Source organism: Melanerpes formicivorus, unplaced genomic scaffold (genome assembly GCF_026170545.1).
Source record: "Melanerpes formicivorus ecotype bairdi unplaced genomic scaffold, bMelFor1.0.p_v2 SCAF_3, whole genome shotgun sequence".
Taxonomy (NCBI): Eukaryota; Metazoa; Chordata; class Aves; order Piciformes; family Picidae; genus Melanerpes; species Melanerpes formicivorus.
In genome coordinates, this window is record NW_027142355.1 from 8,993,167 (window position 1) to 9,014,627 (window position 21,461).

The 21,461-nt window shown below is 39.5% G+C and overlaps 1 protein-coding gene and 1 long non-coding RNA gene across 11 annotated transcripts in view; both read left to right on the top strand.

Annotated features, from left to right (window-relative positions):
* Positions 1 to 16: 16 nt before the first annotated feature.
* LOC137455422 (uncharacterized) lies at positions 17 to 8,735 on the top strand. Of its 6 annotated transcripts, none has more exons than XR_010990823.1 (7): positions 17 to 205; positions 442 to 588; positions 912 to 956; positions 1,708 to 1,811; positions 2,928 to 3,058; positions 3,491 to 3,656; positions 4,933 to 8,735. It is a non-coding gene; the product is annotated as an uncharacterized lncRNA (long non-coding RNA). The 6 variants fall into 6 exon arrangements; XR_010990824.1 differs by having other exon boundaries at positions 8,479 to 8,735; XR_010990821.1 differs by having other exon boundaries at positions 3,491 to 8,735.
* A 1,154-nt stretch (positions 8,736 to 9,889) lies between these two features.
* The window catches only part of BRD1 (bromodomain containing 1), a 59,843-nt gene continuing 48,271 nt past the window's right edge, over positions 9,890 to 21,461 (top strand). For 2 of the 5 annotated variants that reach the window (XM_068166237.1, XM_068166247.1), the window contains exons 1-2: positions 10,429 to 10,763; positions 14,431 to 15,811. In XM_068166237.1, the coding sequence (XP_068022338.1) occupies positions 10,544 to 10,763; positions 14,431 to 15,811 (1,601 nt within the window). In that variant the 5' untranslated portion in view covers positions 10,429 to 10,543. Of the gene's footprint in view, positions 10,216 to 10,424; positions 10,764 to 14,430; positions 15,812 to 21,461 lie in introns of those variants that run through there. The other 3 variants (XM_068166256.1, XR_010990829.1, XM_068166266.1) reach the window with 3 other exon arrangements.

Below are 21,461 nucleotides of genomic sequence, written 5' to 3' on the forward strand. Positions count from 1 at the left end.
TGAGCGGTGGCACGCATGACGCGCAACATGTCATCCGGGCTGCGGCCGCAAAATGGCCGCCAGCAGGGCTGTGACGCTGAGGGGGTGGTGTGGCAGCTTCGCGCCCGGAACCGGATCGGGGTAGCGGCAGTCATGGGGAGCCGAGTGTTTTGCAGCGCCGCCCCTGCGGTGGGGCTGGGGTGAGACGCGAGTGGTCTCTATGAAGGTGCGGCCGGTTGTCTCTCCCCACCTCGTTTCTGAGGCGGCAGAGCGGGGCAGCGGCCGTAGCTCTAGGGACAGTGGTGCTAGGGCGGCACCGGCCTAGGGGTTTCAGCACGCAGCTTCGAGGAACTGCTAGGGCCACTGCCTGCCCGGCAGCGGTTTCCCCATGAGGCAGCGGGCGGGAGCTGCGAGTTCCTGGTGGGCCGACCTTTGTCGGAATGGCCGTTCCTTTCCTTGCAGCCTGAGGCTGGCGGCTGAGCACCGCGAGGGAGCTGATGGCTGGTGTGCGGCGTCCTCGCAGCGGGCTGGCAGCCAGACCGCGCCGGCTTCAGGAGGGGACCGAAACTGAGGAAAAGCCTTCATGGGTATCGCTCCGCCAGAGCGCGGGTACACCACTATTCTAAACACATTTACATGAATACAACAACTTAAGTTTAGTCTTGGTCAGGTCTGCTAGCTAGACTTCGAGGTGTGAGAGCTTAGTTAAGAAGCTTTTATCACCACTTTGACAAATTAATTAATTAATGTTCATTACTTAATGTTCATAAATAGAAATATATTATCTTACAAAGCATCTCATACAGAACTATAAAATTGTAACAGTTATGTTGAATTTTACTTGGAATTACGCAGTTACACTTACCACACCATAGAAAGCCTGCTAATGTTAGAATAGGTGCCTCTATTAACTATTTTTTTTCCTTTCACAGTTACGAGTTTGAAGAGCTTCCCTGTTTATAGTTAACAATTTTACGGTAATTTTAAAAATATTGGAAACTTTCTTTCTGCTTTCCCACTGCATACATGTTGCTTTTTCTGTACCTCTCTGCACCTCTTAACTTTTTCATGCATGCTATTCTGAAAATTTCCTTATAGGTTGGTAAGAGTTGAGATTAACGAAAGTTGGTTATTTCTTTAAATTATCTTCTAAGTGACTTGAGAAGCAAACAGGATTTGTTATCTAATCTATAGATGTATTATCACCCATCAAGTGAGATAGCTGGAATTTCATTCTGGTTTTAAAAATATACCAGAGACTTAAGAAAGTAGATCTTAAAAATCTGGTCAAAGCTGAGGTGAGAAAGTCCTCTCACAAGCAATCAAGGAAATTGAAGAATAAACCAAACAAATTTTAGTGGTCTGGTGACAAGCAAAGGAAAGAGTAACTAACCACAGTTCCTGGAGAAGGCTCCAGACTGCCAGCTTGTGGTGAATGCAGCAGCACTGTTGTAGCAATAGTCTAAAAATGACAGATTCTCCGTGAAGAAACCAAGACTTTCCTTATGTAACTTCACAATAATTTTTTTTCTTTGTTTTTCCCTGGTTTTGTCTTCATAAACCTGTTATCTCTTTCGGGTACTGTGAATAAGCATCTTTATTTGCGCATTTAACTGAACCTGCCATGAATTAAAAGTGATCTGATACTAAATGACTATTAAAAAGTAATTTCTCACTCCAGTTCCTGCAGCAGACCACAAGTACCTGGTTTCCTGTTATGTTTTTTAGAAAATCAGAAACCTAAGAGAACATGCTTTCAAAGACAGTGTCTGGGTTGTCTGGAGAATAGATGTTGCAGATTCAGAGAAGAAGGAAATACCACTGCACTAATGGTAAGTAACCAGGTCTATGTTACTCTGAATACCAGGGTGCACACTGAACTCAGAAGGCTACCAGAAAGACTGTAATAAGAGCCTAAAGCCAGTTGAAAATTAGATTAAATCTTTATATCCTTTCCTACTGTGACAGAAGTTAAGATATGCCTTAAATGTATCTTCCTCTGTCAATATTATGTTATTAGACAGTTGTATGTGTTGAGTAGCTGCAGATAAACCTTTGGATTCTGTGGTCAGAGTCTTTCCAGTCACTGAGCAGTTCATCTTAATCTGCATTTTGCCTCATTCCATCCAGTTCTTTCTCAGTAGTAAAGACAATATTTATACTGTTGTTCTGAATTTGTATACCTGTGAAAACATTAAATGTTATAATGGCATACCAGTGTTGGGAATATTAACCATTTTGCTGCTGCTACCTTTTCTTAACAGAATTGGGCAGTTAAATATATTTGTCTCCAAACTTGATCTGTTAAGATTATTTTCTTTATTGAATCACTCAAACCTTTGATATTCCCTCTAGCAAGTACTCTGTTGGTGATGCATTTTATATATGAAATAATGAAGATGAAAACTATATCAAGAAATAGTAGTTCTTAATTCAAATACAAAGAATTGTCACTTTTTGTATCCACTGAGGTAATAAATTTAATAAAATTATCTCTTTTCCTATTTGTATAGATGTAGCCTCTTCAAGGACCCTGTCTTAGTGTCAACTTAGTGATCAAAACCTTAAAATAGAGTAATAAAAATGTACCTCTGCCCAACTGGATGACCAATTTAGTATCATAAGGGTACAGTTTCTAAGAACATGTAACATTGGAGGGCACATAAATTTAGCATACATATCCCATAAATTTCAGTGAGTGTTTGGCTCTGTTCATCAGATCTAAGTTATCAAATCAGATGCTTAGAAAATAAAGAATGAGCAATTACATGATGGTTGTGAACAACTTTAAGGACCATTCTCTGTCAAAAACAGGATGGCTTTGTGGTCTTGTATTAATTACCTTATTTGTTACAAACACAACTGTCTAATCCCTTTATCATCCTGAATGTATAGCACATCAGAAGTGTACATCAGTGATTTTTGACTTGTACTTGATAATCTTACAGGCCTTTTCCAACCTACATGGTCATATATGACAGCATGTTCCCAGGATTTAGTCATACTTGCCTTTGATACAACATGAGTGTGGAGCTGGAATGTGCTTTTCTGGAGTTCTCAATTTGAAGTTCCTATTCTGGTTTGTTTGGTTTTGTTTTTTTTTAATTTTTTGAGTCTATTGAGTTTGTGTCTGCATTATGATGCCATATTATACATCAGAACTGACTTTTATATGCATGAATTTGGAAGATCTCTTTCTTAGCCAACATCAGGCTCTGGCTGAGGTTGTACACATATGTAAGGCAAAGCAAACTTGTGTAGGACTCATTGTTTATTTGTTAAATGATACAAAAGAGGTTTCTCTGAAGAAGCTATGAGCCATGCCTGATTGTCTTGGGTTTTTTTTTGGTTTTTTTTTTTTTTTTTTTTGTTTGCTTGTGGGTTTTTTTTTTTGTGTGTGTGTGTTTCTGTGGGGGTTTTGTGTTGTTTTTGTTTGTTGGGGGGTCTGGATATTGTGGTTTGGGTCTTGATTCTGAGTTCTTTTTTTCTCCACCTTATTTTTCTTCTTCAGATTTTGATGTCACCATACTTTGTAGTCCTTCCACATGTAAATAAGGGGACAAGTTTTTAATTCTGGATGAGCCCATCTGTTTTGGGATTTATTCTGCAGTAAATGACTATGGATTCTAACAGCAAAGCTTCCTCCATTGCATACCATCTTAATAATCCTGGACCAGGTTTGTCCTCTAGACTTAATGAAGAGGAGGTAGTAAAGTAATTAAAACTGGATTCATGTCTCATTGGTGATTGAATTTTAATGGTACTAAGGGTGAAGTATTAGCTCACTGAAAACACTGGAGATTGTTTCTTAGAGATACATGTTTGTGGATGGCTTAACTAGGAAAACAACTTCACATGGAGTTTATATTTTATCACATATTACACCTTCAAGTTTTTGTACTGCCAGAAAGGAATTGAGAATAAAGAAGTCCCTATAAGGTATTTAATAAATATACATTAAAGTTTATGAAGGCAGTGAGTAACTTTGCTTGGATGAAGGCTGTATAGAGAATCCTTTCCAGTATAGTGGAAAAGACTGGGGAGTAGAAAAGTGTTAACAGAGAAAGTAATAATGTATTTGTAGTAATATTATTTACGTTGGTTATGCTGTATTAAGCAGTTACCTGAGTTGATGCTAAACAAAGTAACTTCTGCAGTCCAAACCTGATGAGAATAATCACAGGGAGAAATTAGAAATACCAAAAATTGATGTTTGATTTGAGAAATACATTGTGTCAAATATTTCTGTGGAGGACATTTCCTTTTTCCTTCACTGTGGCTGCCTTTGACAAAAAATTTCAATTCAAATAGCTGCCTTTTTTTTTCTGTTGTTGCATTAATTTTTTCTGGATTTTGTCTTTACTACTGAGATTTCATCAGCATGTGTTGCAAAAAAAAGTCAAAATACAATGTAAACTGCTTAGCTACAGTGTTTTATAATCTTTTGCTATGCAAATGTGATATTTTTAGAACTTTCATATAGCTGTTATTTTGCTTTTTGATTCCTACGCATTACTACTGACATTTCATTTTTGCCCATAACTTGGCTCAGTTTATGAATTGACAATCCAATTCTAAACATGCAGCTTCTCTAGTCAGGTAAGCTAATGATGCCTAATAACTAGGGATGCTGAAGGAGCACTCCCAAGTCCTGGATTTACTTTTCCACTGCCTCTCTTGTACTGGCAGTCATTTTCATCTGGATGTGGAGAAACAGCCGTGGGAGCTAACCAGAAAATTAGTGACTTGTTTTTGAAGGGTTATTCTGATGGCAGTTGTCATTTGGCAGGAAGAACTTCCCATATAAGACATTTGTGTGTGGAGTTACTGCAGAACATAATAAAGGTGCCAAACTAAACATTGGGAAATGAATAATATCAAAGAGGAAGTGCTGGGAGAGAAGATGAATGCTGTTAATTCATTTATGGCGCTCTCTGATTTTTTTTTTTTCAGACTACATTATTATACATAACAGTGCAAATAACTCTGCTTCCAAGGCTTGTACTTGATAAAAGTCTCCAGTAGATATTTAGAAGACTGTGGTGGGTTGAAATTACCCCCCCCAGCATAAAATTGCCAGACCAGCTCAGTTGAAAGCAAATGAAGCTATATGTACAAGCACACTGCAATCTAGAAATATGAAATGCAATAAATATGTACAAAAGATACAATATCTACACGTATTTACAAGTTACAAACAACTCAAGAACCCCCATGGACAAAACCAGGGGGTTACCAAGAGCTTCTTCCTCTTTTCTCCCTTACCCCCCCCCCCCCCAATTACATGGGACAAGACAAGAAAGAAGAAAAAGCAGAGTAGGCTGTTAGTACTGAACCCGCAAGAAGAATGCATTCAAGGTCAGCTAAGCCAGCAGAAGCAGTAGCTAGTATCTGCCAGAGTGAAGGAAGCCAGAAAGAGAAAAAGTTAGTTTACAAATCTAACTTTGTTGGTAGTCAGACCAATGGGATTATTTAGACCTTATCATTATTTTCCTTTTGCATCCAATGGTGATTTATTTACATTGTACTACTTCCTGTTCAAGATCTGTGGAAAATTTTCTAGGCACAGCCTAAAACTACAACAGACCTACAGATGAGTAGATAGGCAAGCTTTTGTTTTGCTGCAGCATTTTGTAATTTGGAATTTTTTTTTGTTTGTTTAGTGTAATTAACACACTTTAATTTTTATCCTAACAACAAAGATTTTATCATTGTTAATCTGTTTAAAATTATTGCAGTGTCCTCAAACCCCACCTTCCATCATGAAACAGTTATAAGCACATAGGGTAGAAAGCATCTTATAACTGCAAAATCCCAAGGGCACATTATATTAAAGGATTCCAGCTAGATAGGGGAACAGTAAGTAAGGCAGGAAGTAAGTATCCCTGTCAATTGCATATCTTGGCAAAGTGCTTTAACATATCCTTCTGTCTGCAAGTGACAGTGTACCTACCTCTTGCTGTAGGTGACTCCAAGCAGTAGTTCCCACAAATGGAAATGGGGTGAGGGCCTTTTCGTAGCAGCTGTGCAGCTTAAAGGCGACATTGTCAAATGGTCCTTATCCATAGATAACATTCCATAGGACTGCTTAGCAAATGCAGCTCACAGGTATTTCTTAGCAAGCACATTGATTTAGCTTGAGTTCTGCCTAAGCTCTGATAAAATGGCTTTGTCTTTATCAGTACCATAGAAGGCATTGATGTAGCTCCCTGTTTGTTTTAAAACTCATCTTTCAGTGAAAACTCATTTGGATGAACATGAACTGCTCTGGAGACCTAAAGGCTTTTCTTATCAATTTTATAAATAGCAACCCACTCTGATTCTGAGGATAAAAAAGATGGTAAATGCAAGAAGCAAGAGCTAGTGAGGCCATAAGAAGCAAAAATCTGTTTGGGAGCCACCTTTGAGTACAACCAGCAGTGTTGCACAGTCATGCCCATGCTATATACCATGATTTATGATGTGAGATTACAAAGCATCCCCTTTCAGGATGAAAGGACCATGGTAAAGCTGTATCTTATGAGAGTATTCCAGAGGGGAATATTAGCTGTGCACAGATGAATCTGAAGTTAGAAACCATATACTGCAAAAGCCAGACTTAAAAACTTCATGGGAATACATTTGCTTTAGGCATCATACAGAGGTATCATAGGGCTTAGCAGAGTTTGGCCACATATGTGTGTTATAGCACTAAAAAACCTATTGTGAAATGGAAAGGTTCTTGGCAGTTTATAAAGAATGTGTAGCATGCGTTCTGCCTCTTCTTTGTTCCTTCACCAGCCAGCTGTTCAAGACAAGGAGACTGAATTCCATCTGGGGAAATTCAGCTCCAATGTTGATATTAAGTGCTGCAGCAAACCTGAATTGATCTTTATTAATCTTTAAAACAAATATGATACTATGTAGGTGGTAACAGTTTAGCAGAGGAGAAATGTGTCTCCTGAAGTTTCATTCTGCAAGGAACAGGAAGAGGATGCCAAAGCAGATAAAAAGCATTTAGGCTTGTTTACATGATCCTTCTTGAAGCATTTCTCTTGAGAGTTTGATAACTAGTGCAGGTAAAAGCTGGTAGACAGATAAGAAGGTATTTCTTCTGTGGAAGTTTCCCATGCAGAATAAATCATCAGAGGCAATTTGATAAATACTTGATGCAGCCACGTAGAGGTGTGAAGATTCTGATGGACTGGGACTGAAGCCTCACATGCGTATTGAGCTAGTGACAAAAAAGGGGGCAAAGGTCCTGTTTGCCATCAAGCTTGCTTGAAATTGTGCAGTATCACAATAGAATTGTTTCTTCCTTGTCCAAAAATAGAGACACCAAGTCTCACTTTTGAGATGGAAAAGGCAAACAAAATGGATCTTTGAGATGACAGAAGTATATGCTGAAGATTGGTCAGTTGCCCCAGACAATACTACATACTGTTGCATTTTGAAGCAATATAGGCTAGCATACTAATATTTAACATAAAAAGGTGGAAGATCTTGGTCTGGTAGCCTGCACAAGGTCAACAAATTTTTTTTTCAGAAGTATAAGGCTCCTAGGTGTTGAGCCTGCTCTTTGTGCTGTTGCTCTGGAGTACCATATCAAGAAATTACATGTATTCTGTGTGACAGCCTGGACAGTCCGTAGTGAAAATTCCTCCTACCTTCTTAATAAGAATTATTGAGAGGCTCTAGAACACTGATGAACCCTGCCTGCATGTTGGGAGTTTGAGGTGGAGACACAGTTTTAAATATGAGAACCAGGAAATGAAGCTCAACAGCTCTCTGAAGTCCTGCAGAGAATCTGAGGAGCAGGGAAGCCTTTCTGCAATAGGCAAATGTGGATCAGAAGCTTTTAATTTCTGATCTGTTAGGATATCAGGATATCAGCACCATCACACGCTGTTGTGATTGATTCAGACTGTGCTGAGTCCTTGATCAGTAGGTTGTGAGAATCGATGCTGCCGCTATCTTACTAATTAAATAGTTTTGGAACTGCCACTTCCTGGTTTTATCAGCATGAGGCTTAGGACCTTACTTCTTATGGATGGACTGTTTTTACCAAACGTGCCTTATGCACAAAACTGAGGTAGAAAATGAATCTCAAGAAAGTCATGTAAGTAGAGCTTCCTAGAGAAAATAAAGCATGAGTTTGAACTACAATAAGATGGTTAAAATGATGCAAATGCCACTAAGGCATGCTGCATTATTGAAGGGATGTCCAGCTGTGGAGTACTGTAGTCCACCCAACAGAATAAAGAAAACTGGGAAAATGCCAGACTTGTGCATCATACATGAGAGTATGGACACCAGCAAGTTCTCTGTGGAAAGCTTGTGTTCAATTCTAAAGCATTTGTACAGATGCAGGACAGATACACATGGATTATCACTTAGATAAAACAATGTTTTCCTAATATAAATTTAGATTTTATTGTTGTTCTTGGCATTTATAATTTCTAGTCATTTTCATACTTTGCACACTGATGCATATTATTTATTGTGCTGTTCCCTCCTTAGTATCTTCATCATAAGCAGAATTCCAGCACAGCAACAGTAACTTAAATCAGCATTTTCTAAGACTCTAAGACTGATGGGTAGGATTACTTAAGCAGTATGACCAGAGAGTAACTCCTCAAAGGCAAGTATACTAATGACTAGATGGCTTACACAGTTCATACAATCTCTCCCCGCCCCCCCCGTCCCTTTTTTTTTTTTACTTCTGTATTGGAAATTAAATTGCAGGGCCTATCTTATAATAAAGATTTTTTTCTACACTGGATGTGCTGTACAAATGTTAGTTGGTTTAATGGCTTCGGTCTTAGGAGATCAACATGCTGGATGGTCCCTGATGGGTGAAAAAGGAATTGGAAGTACTTTGCCTATTCTATAGGGTTTCCTCAGTGAAGATATTTAGGCTTTCAGGATGTTAATTTGCTTTCCACAAGTAATGACAGGTGTATTTACGTATGATGTCATAGTCATAAATTCATTGCTGAGACAAGCAAACATAGTACTATAGAAAAAGGTAAAAAAAGTGGAAAAAAATTGGTAAGTCATTTTGAAGTGGATGGTTGTTTCAGATAGATGAAGGGAATCACACCTCCGCTCGACCATTTGCTTTTTACCATATGCAGGACTTGTTCTGTGTGATTGGCAAAGGCAACTGTGTTTGTGGGCTGGGCTAGTTAAAAGTTGATTTTTTAAACCTGAGTGCAGCTGCCTCGCAGAAATGTATTCCAGCAAAATCCTCTAGCTCTAGGCTGTGATGGCTGTCTAAAAATAATATGTAACAATGGGTGTTCTTCACAGGGAGAGCCAGAAATAACTTGGTTTTGCTTTGTCAAAATGCAAGGCTATCCCCAGTTAATTTACAAGCAGCAGCCTGACACGCAGACCAGCAAGAGCTAACTTTCAAGCAGATTTTCTGCTTAATGAAGCTCGAGCTTGGACTTCCCCCAAAGAAATAATAAATACCAGTGGCTTGTTGTTTCGACCCTTGGTTTTGTAACAAGTCACGGCCTGCCCTGCTTCCCCCCCCCCCACTTCCCACTTCTCCCTCATTTCGTTCACCCTGCGCTGGGGCGTTTCAGTGTTCTCGGAGGGGGCGCCCCGGCGAAGCTTGGAGTCCTGTCTGCCGCCGGGCGGAGCCGATGTGGCCCTGGGCGGGAACGCGGTGTCCGGAGCAGCCGTTACCGCTTTGACCCCGGAGCGCGGCGCGTTCCGGCCTGCGTACCCGGGCATTCTGTGCTGCCCGGTTCCAAGCCGCCCAGGTCCGCGCGGTCCTCCGCCGTCCGTGGGCGGGTAGAGCAGCAAAGAGCAAGCCCCGCCCCGCGGCGGCAGCAACGGCGAGGCTGGGCGGTGCCTGGCGCCCTCACGTCCCTTCCCTGCCTCTCCTCCCCCCCACCCCCACCCCCCCCGTCGGCGCAGCGCTGTGGTGAAGCCGCATTGTTTGTGCCGAGGGGGGAGGGGAGTTTCTCAGCCCCGGGAGCCGAGCGCCCAGCCCGCAGCCGGACGGCGACCTGCGACGCGCCTCACGAATGCGCCGCGCCCGGCTGCAGCAGCAGCCCCGCACCCAACGTCGGGTTGCCGCCGCCAGAAGCGCGGCCCGCTCAGCGACTGCTATCCCGCCCGCGGCTGCTGGACGCGGGGCCAGGCGGCAGCACCGGCGGCATCTCCGCCATTAAACCGGCCGCAGCGTCGGCCGCAGAGGCGGAACGGGAGGTCTGTCAGCCGCGCTTCGGCGGCTCCCACAGTGTGAGTAAAGCCAGGCAGGCGGTGTGGGGCGGTGGGTGTGGGCTGCTGGGCCGGGAGCCGGTGGATTCTGCCGCGGCGAGTTTCACCGCAGCGAGACTGGAGATCGGCATGGGGAAGGGCAGGACGGGCTGGGCACAGCAGCGGCGAAGGGCGCGGGAGAGAAAGGCGGCCGGGGGCGAGGCTGGGCGGGCGGGAATGCTGTGCGGGGGGGAAGCCGAGCGCAGCGGTCTGGGGGAGGGCGCCGCTCGAGCTGTTTTGTCAGCCGCCATATTTGTGGGCCGAGTATTTTCGCGGAGGGGAGGGAGGTGACTGTTGGGAAGGGCTGGAGATGATGGGCCTGGGCAGGAACCATCCTCCCGGGGGCCGGGAGGGGGGAATGCTGCGGCCAGGCAGGAACCATCCCCGCGCAGGGGTGCGCACACGCTGGAGGCTCCCTGGGCGTGGGCAGGAAGTGTTCGCCCAGAACCGGCGAGGGCGGGTCCGTGGGCGTGGGCGGGCCCCGCGCGCGGGGCGACGGTGCCGGCGAGGGGGCGGCGGGAACCGTGCCGGTAACCGGGACAACTGCCCGATTCCGGGGGCGTGGGGGAGGGGACTTACTGCCGGCGGCGTTGGCGGTCTTCCGCCGGCTTGAGGGGAGCAGCTCCGGCGATCCCACAGTGCTTAGGGGGATCATTGAGCTTCGTGAACCCTGGCTCTTTGCATTCCCCTCAGGGCATTGCTCCTGCTTCGTAGCTGAAGTTGTGGGTGGTGTCTGCCCATATGCTTGTAAGGACTGTTTGCTTACCCTCCCTCATTGTCCAGGACTAAAAAGCATTCCTGTGTCTTTCTTTCTTTAATGGTCTGTATGAAAGTGTCCATTGAGAATGGAATTCCCTTCTCTATTGAGAAGGGGGTCCAGGGACTACAGGAAGAGAGGAAGGTAACTGGGACAGAATTGTAAAAGGAATTAGTAATAAAAATAATACACGGTCTCGTACTTTTCCTGTTGATCTTAGCTATCCTACACCTTGATAAAACTTTTTGGTTCATACTGTGCATTCTGCCCAAACAGTTGCCTTCATGAACTTTTGTTGTGCTGAGGGAGAGCATGTTTGTGACTTTCTTCCCAAGCAGCTTAGTGTAATTCGAAGAGCAAGAGAGGAAAGCTGTAGATAGCTTTCCTGTTTTATCTCCTGCAGTCTTTGAGGTCAAGTTGTTGAAAGAGGCAGAAAAATGCAAACAATATGGTATCAACATAATTTAACTTTGCTCATAGTGTGATGTCTTTGTTGATACTGAATGGAAACTGTCTTACACTCTTTGGAAGTTAGATCCATGGTCTTCATACCTGTCGATCTACAGAATGCCGAGGGGAGTGAAAAAGATGCCTGACAAATAGCTAGGAAAAGCAAACCAATTGCCAGTCATGAATTTGCTATGCAGAAATCTAGTCTTCAGCTGGAATGTTTATAGGACTTTTGCAAATAGAAGAATTTTTGGAGAAACAAAATTAAACACTGCTTTGATCTCCAGAACATTCGTGTTATTCACACACAATTTCAATGAAATTTGGCCAGAGTTCCTTGCATCGCATTTGCAGGGTATTTACTCTGTGTTTAACTGTGACTGTACTTTGCCACCTAGTTGAGCTGTATTTACAATTGGGTATTACAGGGAGGATGCTTAAGTGTTGGCTGAACTGTTTTTTATTGTTCCTGTTTGTAGAGTTTATTTGATTTTTACAGTACTAAAATCTTAAAGAAAGAATACTTGTACTTTTGAAATTTTTTCCTGTTCCTATTGCCTGCTTGCAGCTATGCTTAAGAATCGTGGGAAGAGAGGGGAATGGAGAGCTTGGAAACCTAGCATTAATGTATTTTTCTGTGCTACTGGGTTAAATTAGATAGTAAAGTGTGGAGAAGTGGCACTTTAAAAAAAAATATTTCTGAAGGCTGTCTCTATGTTGTTCAAAACTCTCACTATGCTCACAGACCACGATGAACAGATACACAAGCAGCTAAGAAGGGACATTAAAAAAAAATCAGACTTCTACATCTAGACAGAAATAAGTGCAATTATATGTGGTAAACATAATGTAAATTATTTGTCACGATGACTCAATTAGTGACACACAGAAATAAAAGTCATTAAAGTAACCATCCTGATCTGTAGTCAGTTGCTGTACATTGACACATCAGTGTGTTTTTTCTGAAGAATCCTGCATTTTTTGTTCATGATAATAAACAGAAGTCAGAACCATTGTGTTATCTTTGGCTTCTGAATTATAAAATCTATTGAGAAACTGGGAACTAACTTCTACTTTCAGTTAATTATCAATATGCTTTTGTTTCTGGGTATTAGACCTTCTGTAGCAGTATTACAAATTTAAAATTTCAACAGTTAAGAAATCGGTATGGTTAATTCCTATGTTTTTTTACAGAATTAAGTTGTTACATATTTCTTCCAAGCTTGCTTGAAGAGGTGGAGCCTTTTTTATCTGTTACTTATATAGAGCAGATCAGAGGTCTGTCACAATTATACTCTGTTGTTTGGTTTTGTGCTTGTGCTATTAAAAGTAATCAGTTAAATATAATTTGTGTAAAAGTCAGATCTATGAGCAGCACCATTCTCACACGAATAATAAAACCAGCTTAGATTGGGAAAACAAGGTCAGTTTGTGAAAGCAGACAGATCAGACCTTCTCAAGAACTAGTTTTAATTCTAGCTGCTTAAATTATTTAGTCTTCCTGTAAAAGGAGTTCCTTTAGTACTTTGAAGGTGCCTTTAGAGATTGTCATCCTAGACTAAGCAAAAGGCAGGCTACATGGAGTAGTTTGTGTAATTGTTCCAATCTTTGCTGTTTTCTTCCTGAAATAGATATATTAGTCTTTTAACAATCATTGCATTTTGATCTATATTTCTCTGCTGTTCGGGCAGTACATGCTAACACCAGTTGCATTATTTTAACTATTACATGACACATTACATGAAGTGGTGAGTCTCTAGTAATACTTTAAGCCAGTGATTAAAGATAAGGAGTTTATTCTGTTGCTGAGGTTAAATTTATTAATGACTTGTTAGGAAGAAGGAAAGAGGGGAACTTTTTCAAATTTACCGTATCAGTTGCCTTTATAGCATTTTCAAACCTTATGGGGGGAAAAAACAACCAAACCACCTAACAAAAACCCAACAATAACACACTAACATTATTAAAATATTAAAAAACATAAGTATGGAAGCTTTCAACCAGAAATTTTTTAATCAAAATGCATACCTGTCCTAGACCTGGTGCTCTGGTGAGGAAAAAGGTCTGTCTTTTTGTGAGGGGGTGTGGAATGATCTTCTCCCTTTTTTTTTTTTTTTGTTAAAATACCTTGAAATTGGACATAAAGATGGGGAGGTTTATGTCTAACCCTATTGCTGTAAGAAAAACTCTTGAATCAGTTGAGGGAGAAGGGTGTGTCTGAATGCGTATTTAAATGCAGGGAGCGTGTTTTTGCTCAGTCAGATGTTTTTTACAGGTGAAATATTTCCTAACTGCAGTTAATACTGTACCATATTGGGAACTTTAAGTTCAATTGTGTTTTTGTCATTTTGTAAAAAATAATATACTCATTAAGAGTTGTGAAGGGAAAAGTCAAAAGGGCTGTCAAACCACAGATTTGCCAAGTTTATAAGTAAGCATGGTTTTCCACCTTTTAAGTATAGCTGTAGTAATTGAGTTGTTAACATGACTATTTCAAATTGCACTTGAAAAAATTGCTGGGAAAACTTGTTCTTCTTTCACAATTAGCTAATTCTTTCAAGGGGAGAGCTGGAGAAAGTAAACCGTTGCTGTTGAAAATAATTTCAAACTGCGTACAGCCTTAAGGTATTGAAAATGTTGTATTAGAGGTTTTATACAATGTAACAAGTCCAACATTTCAGTGACACTTCTGAAATGTCTTTTTTCTCACGTCTTAACCAATAGCTCTTCTGTAGCATTTTTATATTGAGGATTTTGTGTAACTGTACATAGAGAAGCTGTTATCTAGGAGCTCTATTTATCATTAAGTTGAATTAATTTGGAATGGTGTGAGCAGTCCCATTAAATCAGGATTTAAATTTTTTTTTATTGAGTAAATATGTTGAGAGCTATAGAACTTAAGGTTTGGGGTTTTTTTCTTGCTGTAATAAACCTAATATTTAAAAATAAATGTTTTGGGTGCATAATATTAACTATTACTCTAATTTTAGGTAAACATTACCAAATGAGGAGAAAAGGAAGATGTCATCGAGTATCGGCAACAAGGCATTCTTCTTCGCCATGCAGTATTAAACACTCCCCCACACGAGAAACATTGACATATGCTCAAGCTCAAAGAATGGTTGAAATAGAAATTGAAGGTCGTCTGCATAGGATCAGTATCTTTGATCCTTTAGAGATTATATTAGAAGATGATCTTACCGCCCAGGAGATGAGTGAATGCAACAGCAATAAGGAGAATAGTGAAAGACCACCAGTTTGTCTAAGAAGCAAACGGCATAAAAATAACAAAGTGAAAAAGAAAAATGAAGCTCTTCCGAGCTCACATGGCATACCTGCTACGACAACTCCTCTTCCAGAACCAAAAGTACGGATTGTTGAATACAGTCCCCCTTCAGCTCCTCGGAGACCCCCAGTTTATTACAAGTTCATTGAGAAGTCAGCAGAAGAACTTGATAATGAAGTTGAGTATGACATGGATGAAGAAGATTATGCATGGTTAGAAATTATAAATGAGAAGCGGAAAAGTGATGGAGTGTCAGTTGTTTCACAAAATATGTTTGAATTCCTTATGGACAGGTTTGAAAAAGAGTCTTATTGTGAGAACCAAAAACAGGGTGATCATCAGTCTTTAATTGATGAAGATGCAGTGTGTTGTATATGCATGGATGGTGAATGTCAGAACAGCAATGTAATTCTATTTTGTGATATGTGTAATTTAGCAGTACATCAGGAATGCTATGGGGTGCCATATATACCTGAGGGCCAGTGGCTCTGCAGACACTGTCTGCAGTCCCGTTCTCGGCCTGTAGACTGTGTGCTGTGCCCAAACAAGGGAGGTGCCTTTAAAAAGACTGATGATGATCGTTGGGGACACGTTGTGTGTGCTTTGTGGATTCCAGAAGTTGGATTTGCCAATACAGTTTTTATTGAGCCAATTGATGGTGTCAGGAACATTCCCCCAGCCAGATGGAAGTTAACATGCTACCTCTGTAAACAGAAAGGTGTTGGTGCCTGCATCCAGTGCCACAAAGCAAACTGCTATACTGCATTCCATGTGACGTGTGCTCAAAAGGCTGGTCTATATATGAAAATGGAACCTGTGAAAGAACTAACTGGCAGTGGGACGACATTCTCTGTAAAAAAGACTGCCTATTGTGATGTACATACTCCACCAGGTTGCACACGGAGACCTCTAAATATTTATGGAGAAACTGAAATCAAAAATGGTGTTTGTAGAAAGGAGGGATCAGTCAGAACTGCTAGGTCAACATCAAAAGTCAGAAAAAAGACAAAAAAAGCCAAGAAAGCAGTGGTTGAACCCTGTACAGTTATGCCAACAGTATCTGCTCCTTATATACCCCCCCAGAGGTAAGCAAACCATCCAAGTGAGAGAATCCTTTATTTTATTATCTGGTAATTTTAAACTAATACTTTTTGATACTGGCTTGAAGCTTTTGCGCATTTCTTACATGCTTTCCTTAAGGCCATACTCAGAGGATTAAGGGAAATTATGTATATTGTAAGTTTGTGAAGTTGCATTAAAAATGTAGCAACTTCTCCAGAGAAATTGTAAGTTGTCAAGTGGTCTGCGTTGTCCTCAGAATTGTTTTTTTTGTGAGACCAAATCAGGTTTTGTGTTTGGTTGTTGTCATTCACTGTGCTTTTGAGAATTAACTACTGAATTTGGAGTAGCATATGTAGTTGACCCTCATGTTAAAAAAAACCTAGGATTTACTGTACTCATTATTTGGGAATCTGAACTGGTTTTCCTAATATTAAGAGCCTGAAAATGAAAATCACATTTGCATAAGTAATATTTGAACCTTGTTTATTTCTCCTAAATTAAACTTGTGCTGTAAGACCAGTGTAAGTAGTTCAAAAAACCCTCAAGGGAGTATTTTCCTTATGGGGCAGAGTAACTTTTCATTAAGTTTTTCCTGAATTGGACTATTTGGACTAAAAGGGTATTTATTTCTTTTTTTGTTTTTCTAGCATTTACAACATCACTATGTTTGTTTACTCCCTGAATTAAATTCATGCTGATTTAAAAAGAGTAGTTTAGAAAATTTCTCAAAAGAGGCACTACTTCCATGTACAGGTTTGTTGTTTGTACTTGACAAGACTCTTGAGTACTCAGGCAGTGATGGCTCTTGAAAATAAGACAGATAAGCCATGTATTTTTGAAAGCTGACTCCCAAGTCTCAGGTAGTGGACAGTAAAAGCTGGTGAAAGTAATCGAAATAAATACACATTTTGTTAATACAAGCTTTGTTAATGTAAGTACATGTTAGTATAACTGCTTTGTTAATATAAGTAGCTACTTACTGATTAACTTTGACAAAAAGGCTACGGCTCCTGTGTGGTGTTGACAAACATCAGATAGATGCACAGTTTATGATTTGCTTGGCAAAAGGCTGCTTTAATAAGGCACTGCAGAAAAGCTTAAGTTGACAGTAAATAACATAAACAGGTACTGTTGTCAGGGAGGGGGGAGTTTCTGTGAAAGAATCTAGCTTTGTCCCCACAGGTTGGTGGTGTACTATGTTTTTGGTTTGTTTTATTAAAGACTGTAATGAAGAACATGAACTGACCGAGAGTTGAGGATTAGAACGTACGTTCTCAGTTGTTCCTCTGGCAATTCTTTCTGTTGGTAATTTTCCTAGAAGCCAGGCCCTAAAAGAATATTATAATCAAGTTGTTTATTTTTTTTAAGAGTCATTACATGCAGGAACAGAAATACAATGACGTATGTCAGAAATTTAAAACAGGGACACAATTTAAAACTATTTTAAAGTTGAACTTTGTTATCAGTGGGTTGTCTCCATCTGAGATTCTTAAAAGTACTCTTTCTTATGTCAGTGTGCTTAGTCCTAGAAGTGTGCCTAGTCCTGAATTAAAAACAAAACACAAATGGGTATTCTAAAAGGAAGAGTGGTTATGCTGCAGACGCAAGTAGCAGTTGCCTAATTTTCTTTGGCTTTTTTATTTTGCTTTAGAAAAACTCTTGCATGAATTAAATACATACCCATAAACTAATAACAGTGTGGATCATTTCACAGCAGTCTTAATTTAAATGATCTCTATTCTGTTTTTAATGCACTTGTTTTCCCTTGGTGCTGAAATATTTGCCTTTCCAGAGATCTTGAGGAAAAGTAATTGAGCTATATTTAAGTTGCCAGAGGAGAAACATATGCGCTCAGTGTTTAAACAGTGTTTGAATTGTTTAAAAGATGTTTCCCTACCTGGATAGTGAGTGTCAGTTTTGATAATTCTTTTTTTTTTTAAACACCTGTCCTAACCTTCAGGGTATGCTAAAAAGACTGGTGTAGAATAGCATGCGTCATCATTTCTGTAGAGCTTCTGTAGCTCATATCAGCTTATCTGTAGGTCAGGTTTCTATATGGTTGTCTTGAATGATTTTGAGAGCTGTACATTTTTCAATTACCAGAATTTCTTGCATACATGTCATACCACAAGCTTTTTGCTATTAAATTACATAGTGTCATTCTGTAAGTCATTTTTAATCTAATGATGTGGCTTCTCAAACTGTAGTCTGTAAACTACTGTTCTAAGGGTATAGGATCAGAAGTGTGTAGCCATTGATAATAAGAGATGAGTGGTTGAATACCCCATCTCTTCCCTTTTGACTTTTCATTTTAGAATGTCTGTACCTAAGAGTCCAGTTTCTAAGGTGCAGTAGGTCATATCAGAACCTTATGACTTCTGTGCTGTCTATGCTGACTTCTCGGTAGCTTGCTTAGCACTTGGAATAATCTATGGGAACACTAGGGAGTCTCTTACACATATTTGATTTGCATCAGGCCTTCTGGCTGCAAAACTGTATGACCTCTTTACTAGGAAATTCCATTCAATTTTTCTTGAAATAGAAAACTCTTGAAGATTTTTGCTGACATTGTACTTTTTTTTGTTTGTTTGAAAAGACAGAAATGCGTTTAGTCCAAAAGTCATATGTTTCAGCAAAGAGTCAGTGTGTTATGTGGGGAGGAGGGATGATCACTCAAACTGTACCTCTGCATGGATTGAGAAAGAGAAACAGAGGGTACCAGCACCTGTTGGGCAAATGCTTATCAGAAAAGTGGCTTTCTGCTGCCACTGGCTAGTTTGTCTGAAGACGGTGACAGATTTCTTAAGTGTCTGTACTCCACTGTGTGGTGGTTGAGTTTTGCATAGTAGATAAATTACCTTTATTTATTGTTGTTACTTAGATTGGAGCTCCAGAATTTCCAGGTTAAGAATTCACAACTTTAAGGCTGACTTGACAATCTAAATCAAGCTTCTTGTCCACATTAATTATCTGTTACTGTCTCTATGCTCCATTTCTTCTTTTTTTCCCCTGTTGCTGTTCATTCTTGTCCTTTATAACAGCTGCCATATCCAGTGAGTAGGATGGATGCACAAAGGTGAACTGTTGCAGTGCAAGTTGTGAGAACTGTCTGATTTCTGATCTTTTTGAGTGCTTGATTCTTTAGTACAAACAATTTTTTTTTGATGTTGTGTCTTGAATCTTGTGTGCTTAAAGAGGCATTTAAAATTTATTTGTTTGGTGAAAGCAAAATAAGTGTCCATATTCTCTAAAATTTTTGTGAAACTAGGATATTGAGGCTATAAATTCAGGGGAAATTGCATGGGATATGAAATATTTTATCTTTAATATTTTCAAACAGGGATGTAATATGCTTTATTAAAATACCATTCATGCAAATATTGCTGTATTAAGTGGACATAGATGTTTTAAAGTATAGAAATACTTGGTTTTGTCTTTCACTTTAGTTTCTACATGGTGTATTTGTATAGTCTGAAATTAAGAAAGCATTTGAAATGCAGTACTTTCACACAGAGCAAAAGATAAGTAAAAAAAGATACTTTTTCCTTGTCTTTGGTTTGGCTTACATGTACAAAGCAAAGAAGCTTAAAATAGGAATTAATATTTTAGATATTTCTATAAGGTACATAATAAGTGGTCTGTGTGTCCTCTAATGATTCAGTCCACAATGTGATAATGCAGTTATGAAAATCAAAATTAATGTTTCATGTTTCAGTACTTCTGAGTTTCATCAATTACATGAACTTTTTTTTTTGGTGGAAATTACAAGGTGCTACCGTAAAACCCCATGTTTTTCAGAACCTATTGTCTGAAGAACTGTCTCCTGCCAATTGTTTTATTCAAGGGCCAAGTTACAGAGTGCACAAAAATTAGTAGGTAAATACTGAGATTACTTTTATTGCAGATAAGGAAGTTTTTGATTAATACTTTATATTCTGCTGATCTTAATTTGGCCTTTTGAGATTAGGTTTCAAAATTGTATATGGCATTGTTACAAGTACTACAGAGAAGCACAGAAAAAAAATTTTTAATAATTGCAAGGAAAAATTATAACTCAGTATTACTTAGTAGGAAGTGTCATCAGTAAATTTATGCAAGTGATTTTTCTGAGAAGGCTAAGGAGGCTCTTCCAGTGTGACAGAGTGTTTGGGGGTTTTGTTGTTGTTTGGGTTTGGGTTTGGGTTTCTGTGTTTTTTGTTTTGGTTTCTATTGCTTTGGTGGTTTTGTTTGTTTCTTCCTTATCTGTAGGTTTGGAATATCACCAGATTACTTTGTTCCTAGTCATAAGAATTTACCTGTTAAACTAAGAGAGAACTGAACAAAATCATGTAGCATTTCCTTAACTCCTAGGTCCTACTTTCTTGTCCAAGAAAAAAATTGCAAGCTATTTGCTTAAGGAGAAAAATGGTTTCAGAGTCATGTGAAATTAGAAAAAGTAGTTTCTACATGTTTTGTATAGCTAGAATTTTAAAACATGCAGACAAAAAGAAATAACAATGAAGATGATTAAACCACTGCTTTAGAGTAGTGAGGGAAGTTATTTGGCAACAGGACATTGCCATATCTTCAGATTTTCAATACAAAATCTGGAAAGGAGTCATCACTAGGAAAGTGTGCATTCATCACATGGGCATTCTGCAGACCTGTGTCGCACAGTTGTGCTGTTGGGCACATAACTGACTTGTGCTAGATACAAAAGAAACCTTATCCTTTTCAAAAGGAGATAAAGACATGCAAACAGACTCACAATTTTTACAGTTATTCACATATGTGGGTTGTCTTCAAAGTGGGTAAAAAGAGTTTTGTATATACCAAGTTGAATTCTTTTACTGCGGGAGAGTGTAACAATACAGACACAGCAACAAAAACTATCTCCAGTATTCTCCAAAAAAAAAAAAAAAAGTATATTGGACAGTCACTTTTCAAACCCTGTTTGAAAAGCAACTGTTGCCAAAGGTTCTCTGTGGTATGAGTAGGATTTCACCTGTCCAGGCAGGCTTTCTTATCTTCAGAAGCTGAAGCTTTTGTATAAGGAACTAGGAGGAATAGCTGGCAAGGCTCCATAATTAATTCCAGTTACCAAAATAGGCACTTCCATAACTTTTTATTCTGTTTTTGTTTTCCAGTTCTCCTCCAGTAAGTAACTGGAGTTGCTGTAACTGTTCATTTTTGTGTTTCCTGCTTCCTTTGACTCTCGGTGTGTTTTGTAGAAATCCGCTGAGCAAGTCTTGAAAATTCAAATGCTCTTTCTTTGTTACAATTCCTTGTATTTAGAATTTGTATGTTTTGTTTTGACAGGAAAGTAGGACATCATTTGATAGTTTACAGATATTAACATAGGTCAAGAAAAACTGCTAATTTAGTGATACTAAATAGAACTTTAGCCGATATAATTACATTTTGCTAGTCTCTTGCACATACCTTTAATACAGCTATGCTGGATCAAGGAAGATGCAAAGCAACAAATTGAGACTGGAAGTTCAGGACAAATGTAGAAACTAACATACAAGGTTTAGTTCATGTCTATTTTTTAATTTTTGGGTAGATGATCTTATTTAATCCTACAGATTTTCATATTAAATTCCTTCTGTGTCTAAGTTGCTATAGTAATACTAGCAAGATCACATACTTGTTTAAGGAAATTTTTTTCTACATATTTCAAACACTGGGGGA